Source organism: Leucoraja erinacea, chromosome 7 (assembly GCF_028641065.1).
Source record: "Leucoraja erinacea ecotype New England chromosome 7, Leri_hhj_1, whole genome shotgun sequence".
NCBI classification, from domain to species: domain Eukaryota; kingdom Metazoa; phylum Chordata; class Chondrichthyes; order Rajiformes; family Rajidae; genus Leucoraja; species Leucoraja erinaceus.
Window position 1 is genome coordinate 46,487,696 of NC_073383.1, and position 20,243 is coordinate 46,507,938.

The 20,243-nt window shown below is 40.8% G+C and overlaps 1 protein-coding gene across 4 annotated transcripts in view; it reads right to left on the bottom strand.

Annotated features, from left to right (window-relative positions):
• raph1a (Ras association (RalGDS/AF-6) and pleckstrin homology domains 1a) overlaps positions 1-20,243 on the bottom strand; it is a 187,405-nt gene that overhangs the window by 72,138 nt on the left and 95,024 nt on the right. For 2 of the 4 annotated variants that reach the window (XM_055638475.1, XM_055638474.1), the window contains exons 3-5: positions 18,740-18,842; positions 14,267-14,817; positions 5,232-5,309 (exon numbers count right to left, since the gene is read on the bottom strand). In XM_055638475.1, coding sequence (XP_055494450.1) covers positions 5,232-5,309; positions 14,267-14,817; positions 18,740-18,842 — 732 coding nt within the window. The remainder of the gene's footprint in view (positions 1-5,231; positions 5,310-14,266; positions 14,818-18,739; positions 18,843-20,243) is intronic. The other 2 variants (XM_055638477.1, XM_055638476.1) reach the window with 1 other exon arrangement.

The window sequence follows — 20,243 nt, forward strand, 5'->3', positions numbered from 1 at the left end:
CTTCAAATACAGGAGGACGCTCCTGCATGGGTAGAACAGCTGTGGCAGGACCAGGGTTGTCTGTACGATCCTGTCACTAGCTTATGGGTTACGCCTGCCGGACAGACTTGCAGGTCTGACGAGCTTGCGTTGTGGGTTATTGAATTTGTACATTTTGCAACTCATTGTGGGGCCAATGCTGTAAGTGATATGCTTTTAGAGACCTGGTGGCATCCAAAACGTTTGACTTGTCCCAACACATCAGCCAGCAATGTCTGATTTGCTAGCAGCATAATCCAGGTAGAGGCTTTCCCTGTGAACCAGTTAAGACTCCTTTACCATTTGAGACCTTTCAAGTGGACTACATTGAGTTGGAATGATTTCAGTGTTATAAGTATGTTTTTGTAATTATTGATGTTTTTAGTAAATTAATAATTAGTGTAAAGACCTCTCATGTGTGTGGTAGCATTATGGTTTTTGAATGAATGCTGAAGTTAAGTCTTTTATTTGTTGTAAATCACATGTTATAAGTGTAGGTGTGTGTCCCTTTAAAAAAAAACTGTAAGCAGGGGGCTGAAGTTTTTTTTACAGCTACCCTTGGCTGTGAGGTTAACCTCTCAATTTAAAAGGGGAAATAAGTTAATTGCTGAAACACGACCAGCTTTAATGGTTTATTTAAACATTCTTGTTGATGAAGGGAACTGACTGATAATGGGTTAGTCATGTGTTAACGTGATATTTTGCTAAATCACTGGAATATAACATCTTTGATCACTCCTGTTTGACAGAAAAATTGAAAGTATGTTGGGTTTATTTTAATTTGTTGTATTTTACCTGTTTTTAAGATGCAAACAGTATTATGTGACAATCCACCTGAGATTTCGAAGTGGATTGATTTGATTGTTTGCTGAAATTTTCAGAAACAGACAGTGTATCGGATAGTATGGAGAACTATAGAAGAAGGGAAGAATAAGAATACAGACCACTCCATCTGGTACAGCATGAATAATGCCTGCGGGAATCCTATGTATTAACTTTAACCTGTGCTTTGCAAACTTCTCATTCACAGGTCAGGGCTGCATATGGTGAGGAGCCAGCAGTCAAAGTTCCAACTAATATTGAGCCATGTTGCTATGTGCTGGTCAGGAACTGGATGGGTAAGCACTTGGACCCAATCCGACCGCTGCCAAGGTCGAGGGTCGTGCTGCATGGGTTCATCTGAACCACTGCAAATTGATTGGGGAGCCCAATCAAAAGGGGGGAGAAGAGTAATTTTATTAAGTTTTTAGTTTTTACATTTCTGCTTTGCTTGGGAGTTGTATCATTATAAGTTTAGTTGTATCATTATAAGTTTAGTTTTGAATCCTTATTTTGCTATATGGTTAAGAATATGCGACTGATTACTGGACTGACTGACTGACTGAAGGACGTTTAAATTGAGTGAATAGTTGTTTAAGCTAATTAAGTAAGAAATGAGCTTTTTGTGAGCCTTTGCATATTTCAGATAAATTAAAATGAGGCGATTCATCCTGCTATGCATCCTGATGCTACTACAGATGGAGGGAAATGAAGGAAAAATTTGACGATGTGTCCCGGGACAAACAAGCAGAGTCTTTCACCTCTGCAAAAGAGATGTGGTACAGTGCAATGGCCCAGATGCCTTTGGATCCTGGGATGTCACCAAGATTGACTATTGCAATGGGATACAGCGTCAGCCCGATTGGCAGGTAGACTTAGATAACCAACACCCAGGGAATTACCCTGTTGGTCTCTGGAGTGCAAATTTGACTTTTTCTGCAAACGGTATTCTTTGGAAGACAACTCGGCAAAGGAACATTTGTATGATGGACTATGCTATTGAGAAGCATTAGAGGTCTACCCTTGTTTACAGGAGAAAGAACATGAGAAAAATATGGGGAAAATGGGCATTGGAAGAAACAGACTCTGACATGTTTATACAAGCCCATAATGAACTATTTGGTAAAGGACAAATTGTGTGTTACCTTGCTACTATCAGAAATACATCTGTTCTCTTTACAGGATAGATATGCCTTATACTATCTGTTGGCACATGAGGGAGGGACATGTGCTATTGTGAAAGACAGATGTATGATGGGAATTCAGGACAGAACAGTAACATCACAAACATCAAAATGACATTATTACACTGCTCGATGGGATACAGGAGGGTATTGAATGGGGAGACTGGGGATTTGGGGGATTTTATAATTGGATAATTTGTACTACTTTGGTTCTGTCTTCACCAAGGAAGACATTAATAATCTGCTGGAAATAGCAGGGGACCGGGGGTCAAATGAGATGGAGGAACTGAGTGAAATCCAGGTTAGCTGGGAAGTGATGTTAGGTAAATTGAATGGATTATCTGAATGGTGGCCGATTAGGAAAAGGGGAGATGCAACGAGACCTGGGTGTCATGGTACACCAGTCATTGAAAGTAGACATGCTGGTGCAGCAGGCAGTGAAGAAAGCGAATGGTATGTTAGCATTCATAGCAAAAGGATTTGAGTATAGGAGCAGGGAGGTTCTACTGCAGTTGTACAGGATCTTGGTGAGACCACACCTGGAGTATTGCGTACAGTTTTGGTCTCCCAATCTGAGGGAAGACATTCTTGCCATAGAGGGAGTACAGAGAAGAATCACCAGACTGATTCCTGGGATGTCAGGACTTTCATATGAAGGGGTTGGACAGGCTAGATGCAGGAAGATTGTTTCCGATGTTGGGGAAGTCCAGAACAAGGGATCGGGGGTTATGGAGAGAAAGCAGGTACAGGATACTGAGCTGGATGATCAGCCATGATCATATTGAATGGCGGTGCAGGCTCGAAGGGCTGAATGGCCTACTCCTGCACCTATTTTCTATGTTTCTATATATGCAGCAATAGTGGTTTTGTGTTTGTTCGTGGGAATTGCTTTTGTTAAATGTATTATTTCTAGACTAATGACAGCCTTGGGTAATGTGGAAACTGGTGAGAAGATATTATTGCAACATCTAGAAGAAGACATTCTAATGTTGAATGATGAGGTAGTTGAAAGGATGGTAAATGCGCAGGTTGAGAAATAATTATTAGAAGATGAATGTATTAGAATGAATAAAATGGAGATAGATCAGTGGTATGGAACCCAGAATAGCTGAGCACCCTAAGGGCTAGGGTATTAAACACAGCAGAGAAGTAGGGAACAGCATTGGTGTCAACAAGCCAGCCTGCTGACCTACGTGGTCCAGGTTTTGGGGGCTATAAAGCATCTCGAGGTTAGGTATAAACTTGGATGACTAATAAGCCAATGCTGATGAATCTCTGCCTTGTGTTATTATCCTATTAGTGGTCATAGAATGACCAGAGTGGGGAATGAGGAAATATTATACAAATAGAACCGCTTGGATAGTGACTTTTATATAAGCTAGGTAATTTGCAAAAGAAAAGCTTAAAGTTTTCCTGAACCGAAATAAAGTGCAAACAGACACATACACACAGGCAAAGATGAGTCAAGGCATGGAGGCCTGAACCAGAACCTGCTTAGCTTAGGTTATTGTTTGGGGCAATTATAACACTGGAGGAAATTGTATTTGATATGGCTTTGTGTTGAAGATTCGGAAGCTGAATAAGGGGCCTCTTCTTAGGCCATCTGCTCTGTCTCTATGGTACATTTTTGAGCGCTGAATGTGACATAAAGGTGAAGAGTTATGGCTTGTTTTGCTAGGTTTGAGAGAATTCAAGGCTGAGAGATGATAGACTGCAGTTAGCCTTGGCTGTGTACAATTATAACGTGTGATAAGGAATAAGATGCAAGTGAAAGAATAGTTGCTTTGAGAAATAATTAGATTGAGGGAGTAGTTTATAGAAGGTTGAAGCAGATGGAATTCTGACGTAATGGTCTGAGATGTAGTCTCTTGTGTTCTGCCTGGTACATGAGATTGGAAATCCTACTTCCCGATAACAGGAAAGGCACCAAACTCATATTAAGTAAATTGACAGATTTACGACCCATGTATCTTTGGATGGGAGATGGAAATGTGTGTTTTGAACTTAGAAACTGTAATTCAGCAAACATATAATTAATGTTTTAAAGACATAGGTAATGGTATTTCAAAATGTGTAAAATTATAGTAACACCAATTATGAAATGTATTGGCTTAATAGAAAGGTACACTTTAGACTTATAGAAATTGTTTAGATTTATAGAAATATATTTTCTCTTGGTATAGACAGTGTGTATGCCTTGTGTGATCATTGTGTTATATACGTATCTTGTATTTTGAGGAATGGTCTTTCATAAGAGCCTACTGGGGTTTTGCTGTGTTGAAATAAAATAATTCTAAAACAGTTATAAAGCACAGGCAAACAAAGGCTGTAATGAGGCCAGGGAAGGGGGATCATGTGACTGATGTTGTAAATCACCAGAAGGACTCAGATGATTGGTTACTAGCTTGTCATACCCTCTGTATCTAAAATGTCTAATACCTATATAAATGCCATGAGTTTGTATCAAAGTTACTCCTCTCTGGACCCGCCCCAGAGCATCAGCTCTGTGTTGGAAGGTTCAAGAGACTAGTCTCAGCTGAATAAAGAATTGATTTTAACAGCAACAAGTGTTTGAGTCAAGTTGACTTTAGATTGAAAGAACTCAGTTTAACACACGTTATTTCATTAAATGTAATAATGTTTAGGGCAGTGGGCAAGGGGCAGCTACTTTTTTACTTCTGCGCCTTGCAAAAGCCATGGTTTATGCTTGGGGTTTCTGTGGTAATTTTTCATCCATAAACATATAAGGAATGCAGAGCTGAAAAAGGTAACAAGGAGTGTCACTGTCAACAATCTGAAATGGAAAAACAAGCCAATTGTAATATCTCTTCTGGCAATTCTTCTGAAAGATTCAACTCAAAGCTCTATAATAATGCATTTCGTGGAATAAACAAAGGAATGTACTTGGCTCCGAGAGTGTAGTTTTGCTGACAGCGCAAAATTCACATTTTTTCTGTCAATCATAAGGCTCTATAAACCCTGAAGGCAGGCTTTTCAGCTTAAAGAAAGGCTTGGGAAAGCATTTATGTTCCAGAACTATCAGGTGCACATCACCATTTACTGATTTATTTAATGAGAACCATAATCAGATAAGAAAGGTGCAGTGTGAAACAGCAAATAATGTAAGCTGAGAATAGTGAGGGAATAGCAAATACATGCAAGGAGGCAGAATTGAAAATACCATGCATCAACACACTGCAAATGACTTACAGTCCTTAGCTCCAAGTCTTCCTCCATAAAGTCAAGGTGGCGTCTGACCTGTTTATTGTGGCGACTTGAGGGAACATGCTGTGGAGATGCAAGGGAACAGGAATGGAAAAATAGTAGGGAAGGAAGATTTGTTTAAAATCATGCAGAAAGAAACAAACCAAGACTCTGTACACTCTGGGTGTAAAAGAGAATGAATAGGGGTGGTTATTGTATCAGTCAGGTGTTCCTTAACCAGCATGCATTTGTATGAAAATGTTACAAACCAAGAGTCAATAACATACATATATATTTACAATGACACCTTTCTTAGATCCTATAGAGCAACTCTAAAATGCCTGATCAACAAAGTGTTAAAAGTGCAATTAACTTGCTTTGCACAAACTCAATTGTGGACATCACAAGAATATAAGACACATTAATTCAAGATTCAGGATTTCAGCCCACAATTAATTTCAAGGCAAAGTGACCAATTTGTGCATCAGAATGTCCCTCTGTAATTTTTACATTTGCATATCACAGATGCCAAAATTATATTTATCTACAGCAACAGTCCTTCACAGAATTAAAACCCTAAATACTCTGCATGGACACATGAACAGCTTTGTCATTTCCAGCTCATATATGCACCATGGGTCCCATGATCTCAGTTAATTTATTGCCAACCATCTGTTTGCTTCATACAGAGAATCAAAGTTCTCAACTCCCTGTTCATGAAAGAAAGGAACTGCCATTAATTACCCGTGAATAAAACAAATAGCTATAACATTCTTATCTTTGTAAGTATTTATTTCAGAAAATAAAGCCACTGGTACATTCCAGTCGCATCAAAGCTTGGGATAAGTTTAAAGAAAGGGTTGGCAGTTCTTAAATTCTCATCTGCAACACACTGAAAATGGAATATCAGAATACTTTGCCAAACAAATAAGAAAATCAACAATGCAACATCTGATGAACAAATCCAAGCAGCAAAAACACTTGGATTCCTCAACAAAACTGCCTCTTATTAAACTTGAAGATAACATGCAGCATCCAGCAGGTGAGATCCAGAGAGATCGTGATTAAGTATAAAGGGAAGGCAGGGAAGAATAACTTGAAAAATATAATATAGGTCATTCAGCCCTTCAAGCCTGCTTCACCATTGAATACAAACATGGCTGGTGCTCTCTCCACCTGGCCCTTGGTCAAAGTTTAGAAATCTATCCGACGACTCATTTAATGCAGCAACATGGTTTTCACATTGGGTAAACAATTCACAGGTTCAACACTGAGTGACAAAACCACTTTCTTTCAGTCATAAATAGATTACTATGTATCTTCAGACTGTGACCTCCAATTCACAACAGATCCAGGGAAACATCCTACCTGCCTCCAGACCATCAAGCCCCCCCCCTATAAGAACTTTGTGCATTTCAGTGAGATCGCCTTGCATCCAATACCCCACGGAAAACATGACGTCGCCCCAGTTTTTCCTCAAATCGTAGCCCTGCCATATTGGCGAGGAAAGTGGGGAGGGTGGCCAAACGCACAGGGAAAGAAAGTCGAGTGTTTAATTGTAATATGCACAGGGCAAGAACAATTAAATTATTACTTGCTACAGCTTTGCAGACACAGTAACACAACCAATAAATATGCAATCACCAATAATACTATAAATATAATCAATGCTAGGTAACAAGACATTTATAGCGCATACTAAAATATGTATGCAACCTATACAAAATCCATAGTGATCCGTTTCTGAGGTAGGGTTGTGGTTAGGGTTGAACAGTGTGGTCAAGAGCCCGAAGGTTGATGGAAAAAGCTGTTCTTGAACCTGGAGGTCACAGTACTCAGGCTCCTCTATCTTCTTCCTGATGATTGCAACAAAGTCATAGCATGGCCAAGTTGGTGTGAGCCTTTGATGATATTAGCATCCTTCTGGAGGCTGTGCTTCCTGTAAATCCCTTCAATGGTGAGGAGGCCAATAACCGTGATGGATAAAGCCAATGGTCTGCACCATCTGCAGCCTTCTTCAATCTTGGGTGGTTGAATTACCGAAGCAGGACATGACGCAACCGGTCAGTATGCTCTCTACCAAACATCTGCAGAAGTTTGATAAGAGTTTTCAGCAACATGCCAAATCTCAAACCTCAGAGAAAGTAGAGGCATTGATAAGCTTTTTTTTTTTTGTGATGGTATCAATGTGCTAGGCTGGTGTGGTGGCAAATGGAACAAGGGGGGCTGGGTGAAGATAGAAAATGGAGAGGGAAACGATGGTCAGGTGTCCATTTACTTCCAAGGAAAACAGCCTACTTTTTCTGCTCTATCATTGAGGCAGCATTTAAAAAAAAAATCCAACATCAGCAGGTTACACTCCATATTGCCAACATTCTCACCATCTTTGATACACAGCAGTACACTGGTAGAATTCATATGAAGAGACTTCACCAACTTTTATTAAATTTCATATTCAGGACCTATGTGTTGACATTCCAGCTCAGTAGTGGTGATTGACTGCCTTCCTTAACCATTGCTCTAGAGGATGATTTAACTGAGCAGCTTGCAATATTATTTCAGTGGGTTTAAAGCTCAGTCAAGTTGGTACGAGCCACACAAAGCTGAAGCGGGCAAACAATCTTCTACAGGTTTCTACAGCTATATTAATAGCAAAAGGATAATGAGGGATAAAATTGGTCCATTGGAGAGACAGAGTGGACAGCTATCTGCAGAGCCAAAAGAGATGGGGGAGATATTGAACAATTTCTTCTCTTCGGTATTCACCAAGGAGAAGGATATTAAATTATGTGAGGTAAGGGAAACTAGTAGAGTAGCTATGGATACTATGAGTTTCAAAGTAAAAGAAGTATTGACACTTTTGAAAAATATAAAAGTGGATAAGTCTCCAGGTCCTGACAGGATATTCCCTAGGACATTGAGGAAATGCCGGGGCTATGACATAAATATTTCAAATGTCATTAGAAACGGGAATAGTCCCCGAGGATTGGCGTATTGTGCATGTTGTTCCATTGTTTAAAAAAGGTTCTAAGAGTAAACCTAACAATTATAGACCTGTTAGTTTGACTTCAGTGGTGGGCAAATTAATGGAAAAGATACTTAGAGATAATATATATAAGCATCTGGATAAACAGGGTCTGATTAGGAACAGTCAACATGGATTTGTGCCTGGAGGGTCATGTTTGACTAATCTTCTTGAATTTTTTGAAGAGGTTACTAGGGAAATTGACGAAGGTAAAGCAGTGGATGTTGTCTATATGGACTTTAGTAAGGCCTTTGACAAGGTTCCTCATGGAAGTTTGGTTAAGAGGGTTCAACTGTTGGGTATAAATGCAGGAGTAGCAAGATGGATTCAACAGTGGCTGAATGGGAGACACCAGAGGGTAATGGTGGATGGCTGTTTGTCGGGTTGGAGGCAGCTGACTAGTGGGGTGCCTCAGGGATCTGTGTTGGGTACTTTGTTATTTGTCATGTACATCAATGATCTGGATGAAGGTGTGGTAAATTGGATTAGTAAGTATGCAGATGATACCAAGATAGGGGGCGTTGTGGATAATGAAGAGGATTTCCAAAGTCTACAGAGTGATTTAGGCCATTTGGAAGAATGGGCTGAAAGATGGCAGATGGAGTTTAAAGCTGATAAATGTGAGGTGCTACACCTTGGCAGGACAAATCAAAATGGGACGTACATGGTAAATTGTAGGGAATTGAAGAATGCAGTTGAACAGAGAGATCTGGGAATAACCGTGCATAGTTCCTTGAAGGTGGAATCTCATAAAGATAGGGTGGTAAAGAAACCTTTTGGTATGCTAGCCTTTATAAATCAGAGCATTGAGTATTGAAGCTTGGATGTAATGTTAAAATTGTACAAGGCATTGGTGAGACCAAATCTGGAGTATGGTGTACAATTTTGGTCGCCCAATTATAGGAAGGATGTCAACAAAATAGAGAGAATACAGAGGAGATTTACTAGAATGTTGCCTGGGTTTCAACAACTAAGTTACAGAGAAAGGTTGAATAAGTTAGGTCTTTATTCTCTGGAGCGCAGAAGGTTAAGGGGGGACTTGATAGAGGTCTTTAAAATGATGAGAGGGATAGACAGAGTTGATGTGGACAAGCTTTTCCCTTTGAGAATAGGGATGATTCAAACAAGAGGACATGACTTCAGAATTAAGGGACAGAAGTTTAGGGGTAACATGAGGGGGAACTTCTTTACTCAGAGAGTGGTAGCGGTGTGGAATGAGCTTCCAGTGGAAGTGGTGGAGGCAGGTTCGTTGGTATCATTTAAAAATAAATTGGATAGGCATATGGATGAGAAGGGAATGGAGGGTTATGGTATGAGTGCAGGCAGGTAGGACTAAGGGAAAATAATTGTTCGGCACTGACTTGTAGGGCTGAGATGGCCTGTTTCCGTGCTGTAATTGTTATATGGTTATATGGTTCTTCCTAAGGGTGCAGTTTTGTGTCCAGTTAGCAACTTTTACAAGTTTATTTATTTTTAATTTTTTTAAATGTATAAACTAATTTCTCAAATTCCCTTGATAGAATTTAATTTTCCATTGTCTGGATTTCTCGTCGAGTAGAAAGGGCAAGATAATGAATGAAGTGGTAGGACATTTTAGAATACTGTTCAGCTTGCTAATACAGGCCCAACAGGATGATAGGATAAGCATAATAATGTCTGTTGTTCTGCACAAAATGGATTTCAAAAATCAACTTTGTATTTTTTAAAAAGTCAGTCACATTAAATAAGGATACGAGTATTCAATTAAATTATCACACATTATATAACACATGTCATTCAAGACTCCATCAGGTGATGGGTCATAATGACCACGCAAACACAAGAAAACAATGCATATGATAATGCACACATCCAGGTTCCACAAACAGTAACAAGAGAAGTCTCGGAATGAAAACAAATTGACAGGTTGGAGAACTTTTTAAAAACAGTAGATTTGCCCAGGTTGTATTTGATACAGCTATATTCTGCATCTAAAAATTGCTTTGGATTTTCACAGATAGTATTTGATACAACTATATTCTGCATCTCAAAATTATGACTCTAATTAACAGCACTTTCAAGTGTGATGTTTATGGAGTCTACTGGCGATGACAGAACCTCCCAATATCTAATTGTAATTTTGCTGCTCTGCAGAGAATCAAGTTCACAAATCACCACCCAGGTATTAACATATGATGAACATAGGATTTTTTTCAATGTCACTTGACTTGCTTTATTGGCTGTATAGAATGCAAGTAAAAACCCTCAAGACTTTCCACAGGTACTCCCAGTACCCGTGGAAAACACAAGAAAATGGGAGCAGTAAGAGGTCACCAGGCCCCTCAACCCTACACCACCATTCAACATGATCATGGCCAATCTGTGCTGGCTTAATTTCCTCTTTGGTGCCAGTTCTCCATAGACCTCAATTCCTCAATCCTGCAAATATTTATTTACCTCAAATATATCGAATGATCTGGCCTTCATCACCCTCGGAGGAAGATAATTCTTGATATTTATTACCTTCCGAGAGAAGATATTTTTCTGCATCTCAGTTGTAAATTATAGGCCCCATATTTTGCATCTATGCCCCCTTGTCGTGATTCTCCCACAAGTGAAAACATCTCAACACCTATTCTGTCAAGCACCCTTTTATGTTTAAAATAAGGTCACTCCTGATTCTTCTAAACTCCGTGGAATGCAGGCCTCCAGTATCTAGTGTCTCTTGGATCCAGCTCAAAGAAAACAGATCATGAGAGCAGACTCACATGTACCGTTACAACAGAAACAGAATGGTGCAGTGATGCTTGGTCCATGTTTATATATTTTCATACTGACCATCCAGATGTTCAATTCTTACACCCCCAAAGGTGTTGCTTTCCTTAGATATGGAGAAAACCTGAACAATAAGTTGTGGCGCAGATTAGTTTAGTTACTTGATGAGAAAGTTATGTGGGTTACCAGAAACTAGCTTGTAGCAAATCTGGAGTCCATGAAATTAAAAGTGCAATGTTACGTGTACTTCAAATTGGCTGCGGGATAGAAAGCAGAAAGTGGTGGTGACTGCATGTTTTTAAAGTTGAGTACAGTGAACATTAGGGGCCTCGGGGATATAGGTTTTGTGAATGCAAGATGTTTTTCCAATGTATTCTGATGATATAACACAGAATTTAGAAAACAGTGAGGAAAGTAGTGGCATTTCTTTTTAAACCTCAATGTAGAAAAGGACACAATTTGCTGGAGTAATTTAGCATGTCTGGCAGCATCTCTGGAAAACATAGACAGATGACATTTTGGGTTGAGACCCCTCTCCTTGTTTCTACCTCAGGTTGTAGACGTAGGTAAGATCAAAATGTTTGCCACTCTCTAATTTCCCATGAGGAAAGTGCTTAGTGAATGGTCTTCTTGCACATCTGCATTTTGTGTGATTAAAGTATTCCACTGGTATTGGTAGGCTTTGATTTGTGGGCAATGAAGGAATGACAATCCATTTACATGTGCCCTGATTTCTAAGTACTAGGGAGCAGAAATTAAGGGTTTAAGAAACTATTGAGGAATACTTGGCAAATACATTTTGTGCATAGTCCATGCTAACGGTTGCTCGTGTTGGAGAAAACAACTGTCTGAAGGATAGATGGTATGCTAATCCAGTGGGCTGCTTTGACGTACGATCTCCAACTTCTTGAGTATTCTTGGAGCTACATTCACCAAGGTAAATGTGTGCATTCCATCATACTTCTGACGTGTCTGATGATGGAAAATTCTTGTACACGGTTCTTGTACTTCCGGTGGTGCTGGTGCCAGCAGCCTCCACCTACAGCCCGGTATCTTTTTGTTTTTTTTGTTTATTTAGTTATGTTAAAAGCGTATTTTTTTGTGTTTTTTTGTGTTTTTATGTGGGGGAAGAGGGCACGGTGCGGGGGATACCGTCCTTCGGCCGCTTCCTGGTGAGGACGCGACTTTTATTCGAGTCGCGTCCTCCCCCCCCCCCCCCCACAGCGGCCTACCTACCTGGATTGGCGCGGCCTTTCCTGCCGGGATCGACCGGAGCTCCAGCAGCGGCGGGACAGCGCTGGAACATCGCGGGGCTGGCGATGCCTTACCGGGGGTCGCCGTCTGGAGCCCGGAGTGCTGGACCTGCTGCACCGACATCATGGAGCTGCGGTTTGCAGAGCTCCCAACGCAGGCGGCGCTGATGGACAGCGCGGGGTCCTGCGACTCTGCCCAGCTCGGCCAGCGGACTCGGGAGCTGCAGACTCCGGCAGCGGGAGGCGGCTGATCAGGAGGTCCGGGCCGCTGAGGAGGAGGCTGCTCACCGTCGGGGTTCGGCGTCAGCGTTCCACCAGCCCGGCGTGAGGGCCTGAACATCGGGCCACCCGGGGCGGCGACTGCAGGTGCTCGGAAGGCCCCGACCACGGATGGACACGGAGGGGAGGCTGGCTGGACTATGGTGCCGTCCTCACCTGGGTGCCATTTATGTTATGTTGTGTTGTGGACTTTTTGTGTTTGTGCTTTTGTTAAATTTTTAATTCAATTTCAATTTTATTTTTTTAATATGTTTTATTATTTATTTATTATTTATTTTTATTATTTTTCTTGTGATTTTTTTTAACGATACTGCTGTACGGGAAATTCATTTCGTTGTCTCAAAGTGAGGCAACGACAATAAAATTTGAATACAAGAATACAAAACATGATTCGTCAGGAGAAAATTATTGCCAAAGGACATCCAGCTACTGACCAAGTCTCATAACTCAAAATATATTTATTTTATTGGGCCAATTGAGCTCCTGTAAATGATTATATTTTTAGGATGTTAATGGAGATGGGGGGTGGTGCTTGACAGTGGTAATTCCACTGAACATCTAGGGGGTGGTGGAGGGAGTAGTGGCTAAGCACTTCACTGTTAGAGATGGCCACTGCCTGACACTGGCTTTTGCTTATATATTGTCCATGTCTTACTACTTGCAGATATGTTTCTATGCAAATCATTTGCTTGTTTACGGCTGAACTTCATTCTTGTGCCTCATACTTTATGAAGAATAGCAAAGGCATTGCCGAGTATATTTAATACCAGGAATGGAAAGCTAGGAAAGGCCAGCTAAAATTGGTATATTCTCTTTGGAATAGATAAGTTTAAGGAGACTTTTAATAAAAGTTGCTCATATACTGCTTCCAGTGGCAGACAGGTAAATAGTCAGAACACCCAGATTTAAAGTAAATAGTGTGAATTAGAATAGAGAAGAGAATGATTTGCTAATCCTTAATGATTTGGAAATGGTCTGCAGTGAATTGTTAAGCAAAGTAGTGGTAAATGATTCAGCAATATCTGTCAAGAAGATATTTACTTGAAAAGGTTCTGCAGGGATTTGAGGAAAGAGCAAGGATATAATTATTTTAATCCAGCTGTGATAATGGACCAAATGGTCTGCTGTTATGTCAGACTGTTCTGCAATTGTGTAATTTTACAATCAACCACAAGTCTGATCCTGATCTGTCTCTGCTGCATCACGATCAGGAGTGGAAGCTGTGGCTGATTTCTGCCCATTAATGATGCAGTTATGCATTCATTTATTCAGGCAGAGATCAGTCAGCAAAGACTGACAAACGAACCAGACATTTTTTGTTTGGCATGGAGGTGTATCCATGCCAAACAAAGGCATGACAAACCAAACTGATACAAACTTACATTTGTTAAGAGATATGCTATCTCCAGACTCAAAACAATGTATCTTAATGATACGCACTGAGCTTCTGATATATGTCCAAATCCAAGACATCTCCTATATCTGTGACTTCATTCCATTTACTATAGACCAGCAGGTTGAGTATTTAAACAGAATATTTTCTTGCCTAATCTGCAAGGAAAATAAAATTTCTCGTTAACTGCACACAATGTCAAGGGTAGCAGACGGTCTGAATTCTCAACTTGCACTTCTTTCTAATGTAATTTAGTTCTCCAGTTGTGTTACATTTACAACGTGCACGTAACAGAAAGGCATGAGAAACTATATAGAAGTAATTATCTCATTAATACCTCTGTCGTGGGTTGACCTTGCTGGTTCAAATCGAGATCCTGCGGTCGAGTAACCTTATCAGTGTCCAAGGAATCCTGGCTTGACGTAGCAGAAGTTATACTGGATCGAGATGAAGTACTAGTTGAGCGGATATCTGCATCACTGACAGTTCCAGCTGATCCTGTTCGCCTATGTTGAATGGTCACAGTCGGCTTTATGTCATGTGTCATGGTGCTAGTTTGCCGTGCAGCTTCATCCATACTGAGGGAGGCTTGTTCTAGTTGGGCAGTGATATCATCCAGAGAAAAGTTGGAATGCAAAGATTTTGGGCTTCTGGCTGCAGATCCTTTCAGACCTCCCTGCTTCAAAGTTGTTTGATTGATGGACTGTTTCTGAACTGATTTGGTTTCTTTGCTGTGCATCTTACCAGGTACCACCTCCTTGTGAGACTTTTTCACAACACTGTCTTTTCTGGAAGGTTCCTTACTGATACTGCTGAGGTCCTGTTCCATAGAGCAGAGATCTGCCATGAGTGCATCCAGATCCACTCCATCTCCTTGGCTCAGAGCCTCTGAAAGAGACACAGCAGATATAAAATTAAACAAAGAAAAAAGAAGTCTCCATGCATCCCGATGATCATCATCAGAAATTATATCGACTCCCTGGTGTTGATCAGCAGGGATGGAAATTTTGTATCCGGATTGGACTGAAATACTATCTGGAGTGAGTATGACCATGTTTCGTTCCAGGAAAGAGATGCTGCTCTTTGATAGATATTCTTCTAACCTTGCAACTTTCAAGGGATCTGCAATAAGTACGGCATTAACCAGTACACAGGTTAAAGGCCAAAACTCTGATAAAGGGTGGATGTAGGGAGAGAGAGAGAAAAGGGTGGGTATAAAAGGATGCCATTCCAGAATTCTAACGGAGCCTTTAATCTCACATGGAATAAGCAGAAAAGAAATAACCGGGAGCAAGGTAGATTGTGTCAATACGCAAATGTACGTAGAATAGCAATGGTTGCTTGCCTCACCCAGTAACAATCACCATACGACAGGTAGTATAGTAGTAATTGAGTAACAAGCAGGGACAGCTGGAGGTGTGTGAAGCTGTGTAGGGGAGCATCCATCAACTTCAATGCTTTGGCTCAAAAATGACATTAGCAACAAGTTATTCTCATCACTAATTTCTTTTTTTTATTTTCGTGTTTTGCCCAGTGGAAACATTTTTCAGTCATTTGGCCAGCTTTAGCAGATTAGATACGTATCAATTTTCTCAGACTGTGGCTCAAAATGAGAAGTGAGACTTTAGTTCAAAAGCACAAAACCATGACAAACAAAGCCTATCGTATATTTGCATTAGATACACATGCAAACAGCTTTCAGCAGACGTCACTAATTAGCTATCTGGAACAATGTCGCAAGCAGAAACAAATGCTTTGAGAAAACAAGGGGGTAAACTGGAATGCATGATTGAGTCACCAGATGGGAATTATAGTTTAATCTCAGACACCAAAGAAACAGGCATTACTATTCCTCCTAATATTTAAAAGAACAGGTATTGTATTGTATCTTTTGGAGCCCCCCCAGCATGTTTGACATACAATTGTCCTTCTTAAATCTACAGGTAAAATATTTTGGATTATTGAAATAAAATCTGAAGCTTCTGAAATATTGAGCAGGATCAGGCAGCATCCATTGGGAGAAAAACAGTGGTAATGCTTCAGGCCAATGAATTGTGCAGATACAGAGAAAGAAGTCAGATCATACAACCACCTATCCCCCACCACAATCATTTGTTGCTATACCTGCACAAACTGTCTCATCTAAAATGTATTTTGCAGCAACTTTTGTCTTTATTTCTGAAACATGATCACTGTTGCCCACAAACAGCAAAATAATAATATCAGATTATCTGCTTGATGGATGTTGTCTGTGTAAAGAATATTGGCCTATATCTGGCAAATAAATGCAATGTCCAAAATGTTATATACGGTGTAGCTAAAACTAATAACACCATCTAGTTCCAATCTGAAAACCTTGGATTTATGCACAGTCGATCAAGGCTGGCCACTAAACCACAATGACTGTTTCAATAAAACATAGGGTACAAACTGTTGCAAAGAAATGTGGGACAACTTGAAGGTGGTGTCACAGATGTGACCAGGGTGGTCAAGGTAGCTTTTGGCACATTGGGCTTTCAACAGTCAGAGTATTAAGTAAAGAAATTGGGAGATCATGTTACAGTTATATAAGACATTGGTGAGGCCACATTTAGGGTATTGTGTTCAGTTCTGGGCACCATGTTAAAGGAAAGATGTTGTCAAGCTTGAAAGCATTGCATAAGCATTGCCGAAGCTACCACTTAGAGGACTAGAATACAAAAACAGGGATGTAATGCCGAGGCTCTGTAAGGCGCTCGTCAGACCGTGTTTGGAGCATTGTGAGCAAGTTTGGGCCCCATATCTGAGGAAGGATGTGCTGGCGCTGGAGAGGGTCTAGAGGAGGTTTGAGAATGATCCCAGGAATGAATGGGTTAACATATGATGAGCTGGTGATGGCACTGGGCCTCTACTCGCTGTAGTTTGGAAGGATAAGGGATAACCTCATTGAAACTTACCGAATAGTGAAAGGCCTGGATAGAGTGGATGTAGAGAGGAAGTTTCCACCTGTGGGAGAGTCTAGGACCAGAGACCATAGCCTCAGTATTAAAGGATGTTCCTTTAGGAAGGAGATGAGGAGGAATTTCTTTAGTCAGAGGGTGGTGAACCTGCGGAATTCATTGCCACAGAAGGCTGTGGAGGCCAAATCAATGGATATTTTTAAGGCAGAGATAGATAGATTCTTGATTAGTACAGGTGTCAGGGGGTTATGGGGAGAAGGCAGCAAAATGGGGTTAAGAGGGTTGAATGATTGAATGGCGGAGTAGACTTGATGGGCCAAGTGGCCTAATTCTGCTCCAATCACTTATGAAAGGGTTCAGAGACGATTTACCAGGATGTTGCCAGGACTCGAGGGACTGAGCTATAAGGGGAGGTTGAGCAGGCTAGAACTTTATTCCTTGGAGCGCAGGAGAATGAGGGGTGATCTTTTCGAGGTGTACAAAAGTAAATCGTGTTTTGCCCAGAGTAGAGAAATCAAGAACCAGAGGACATAGGTTTAAGGTGAGGGGGGAAAAGATTTAATGGGAACCTGAGGGGTAACTTTTTTTTACACAAAGGGTTGTGGGTGTATGGAACAAGCTGCTGGAGAAGGTAGAAGAGGCAGGTACTATCGCAAAGTTTAAGGAACATTTAGACAGGTACATGAATAGGGTAGGTTTAGAGGGATTTGGGCCAAAAGCAGGCAGGTCAGACTAGTTTAGATGGGGCATGTTGGTCAGCGTGTGCAAGTTGGGCCAAATGGCCTGTTTGCATGCTGCAGGACTCTATGACTCTAATTGGATGACATTATTCAAAATGAAGATGTAACCACACATCAAGCATGTTTGCATTCATTTTTCAATATTAATGGAATCAACCAATTCAAACTGTGTTACATGCATATGACGTCTGACACCATGTAAGGCAGCTTTGAACACGGTCCAATAAAAGCATGGGGCAGGTATTAAAGATGGGTGAGATGGGGGGGAAGCATTAAATTGACAAAAGTCCAGGAGAGGCAATGAAGAAATTGAAACATGGTAGGACATATATTGGAAGCAGAAGTAACATGGGGTGTGGCCCAGATGTTGTCAGCAAAATGTATTTCCAAATAGACAAAAAACATTATGCGGTCTTGGTTGTATTATATGTATACCCTGTAAATGAAAATAGAAGATGGAGGAAACTTTAGAAATCATGTTCTACATGATTCTACATATGGAGCAACTATCCATGTTCCCCAAGGATGCTTCCTGACTTGCTCCAGCACTTTATGTCTTTATATGTTACTTGATCCATTCCTTGTACTCATTTGTAATCCAATAATTGGTTCAGATTTATGCAAATTTATTTTCCCTAACCCAGGTCTGTGTAAAACTAACTAAGTTCTCAGTATTATTTGACAGATCAGCTACAGAGCAGATATCAACTTTCTGTGATTTAGTTACGTGAAGCTGATATCACGAGCAGGTCAATAAGCTACCTGGTGTTATGCTTGTTAACAGAAAATAATGGTTGTATAATACATATGCCCATTCAAACTCTAGCAATAGAATGTGAAACAACACAATCAATATTTTCCAGTTGCCCGTTCTTGATGCATGAAAGTGGCAGTAATATCACTGCCATGAGCAAAACTCTGGATGGCCAGAAGTCAGGGAAAAAAGTTGAAATGTACATTCAGTCATCATACCATAATATTTATGTACTGTTTGAACTCAGACAGGAATAGTCAAATAAATCTAATCAATGCATAATATAATCCAGTGAAGCACTCACAAAATATGGATTTCAAGAATACCAAACTAATTCCATTCTGAATTGCTCCCCTCCCCAAACCCAAAATCCTCACCATTCAGGTTGTACATCGAGAAACGATAGGAGAAGTTTGCTAGGTTGGTTTCCTGACGAAGTGGGGATCTCTTTAGTTCTTCGGGTTTCCCTGTGTCCAGACTCTGATTAGAGAGAGAAAGGAAATGTTATATTCAACTTTAGCAGGTATTGGAAATGATTCGGAAAGGATTTGGCAATGTGCTGTGTAAAGCTTAGCCTTTACTAATCATTTCCAAAGAATCACAACATAGCTTGATTCTTTGTTGTTTGTGATATGTTCATCTATATCTACTACATACATACACACACACACACACACATATATGTACACGCACACAAATACATACACACATATATGCCGCACGTATATGTATGTATGTATATATATGCAACATACAGTGCATTCAGAAAGTATTCAGACTCCTTCACTTTTTCCACATTTTGTTACGTTACAGCCTTATTCTAAAATGGATTAAATCCATTTTTTAACCATCAATCTACACACAATACCCCATAATAAAAAAGCGAAAACAGGTGTTTAGAAATTTTTACAAAGTAATTAAAAATAAAATAACTGAAATATCATATTTACATAAGTATTCAGACCCTTTACTCAGTACTTTGTTGAGGCACCTTTGGCAGCGATTACAGCCTCAAGTCTTCATGCTACAAGCTTGGCACACCTGTATTTGGGTAATTTCTCCCATTCTTCTCCGCAGATCCTCCAAAGCTCTGTCAGGTAAGATGGGGAGCGTCAATGCACAGCTATTTTCAAGTCCCGCCAGAGATGTTCGATCAGGTTCAAGTCCGGGCTCTGGCTGGGCCACCTAAAGGACATTCACAGAATTGTCACGAAGCCACTCCTGCGTGTCTTGAATGTGTGCTTAGGGTCGTTGTCCTGTTGGAAGGTGAACCTCCGCCCCAGTCTGAGGTCCTGAACTCTCTGGAGCAGGTTTTCATTAAGGATCTCTCTGTGCTTTGCTCCATTCATCTTTCCCTCGATCCCGACTAGTCTCCCAGTTCCTGCCGCTGAAAAACATCCCCACAGCATGATGCTGCCACCACCATGCTTCACCGTGATGAGAGGTGCCTGGTTTCCTCCAGACGTGACAGTTGGCATTCAGGCCAAAGAGTTCAATCTTGGTTTCATCAGACCAGAGAATCTTGTTTCTCATGGTCTGAGAGTCCTTCAGGTGCCTTTTGGCAAACTCCAAGTGGGCGGTCATGTGCGTTTTACTGAGGAGTGGCTTCCGTCTGGCCACTCTACCATAAAGGCCTGATTGGTGGAGTGCTGCAGATATAGTTGGTCTTCCGGAAGGTTCTCCCATCTCCACAGAGGAACTCTGGATCTCTGTCAGAGTGACCATCAGGTTCTTGGTCACCTCCCTGACCAAGGCCCTTCTCCTCCAATTGCTCAGTTTGGCCGGGCAGCCAGCACAATGAAGAGTCCTGGTGGTTCCAAAGTTCTTTCATTTAAAAATGACAGAGGCTACTGTGCTCTTCGGGACCTGCAATGCTGCAGA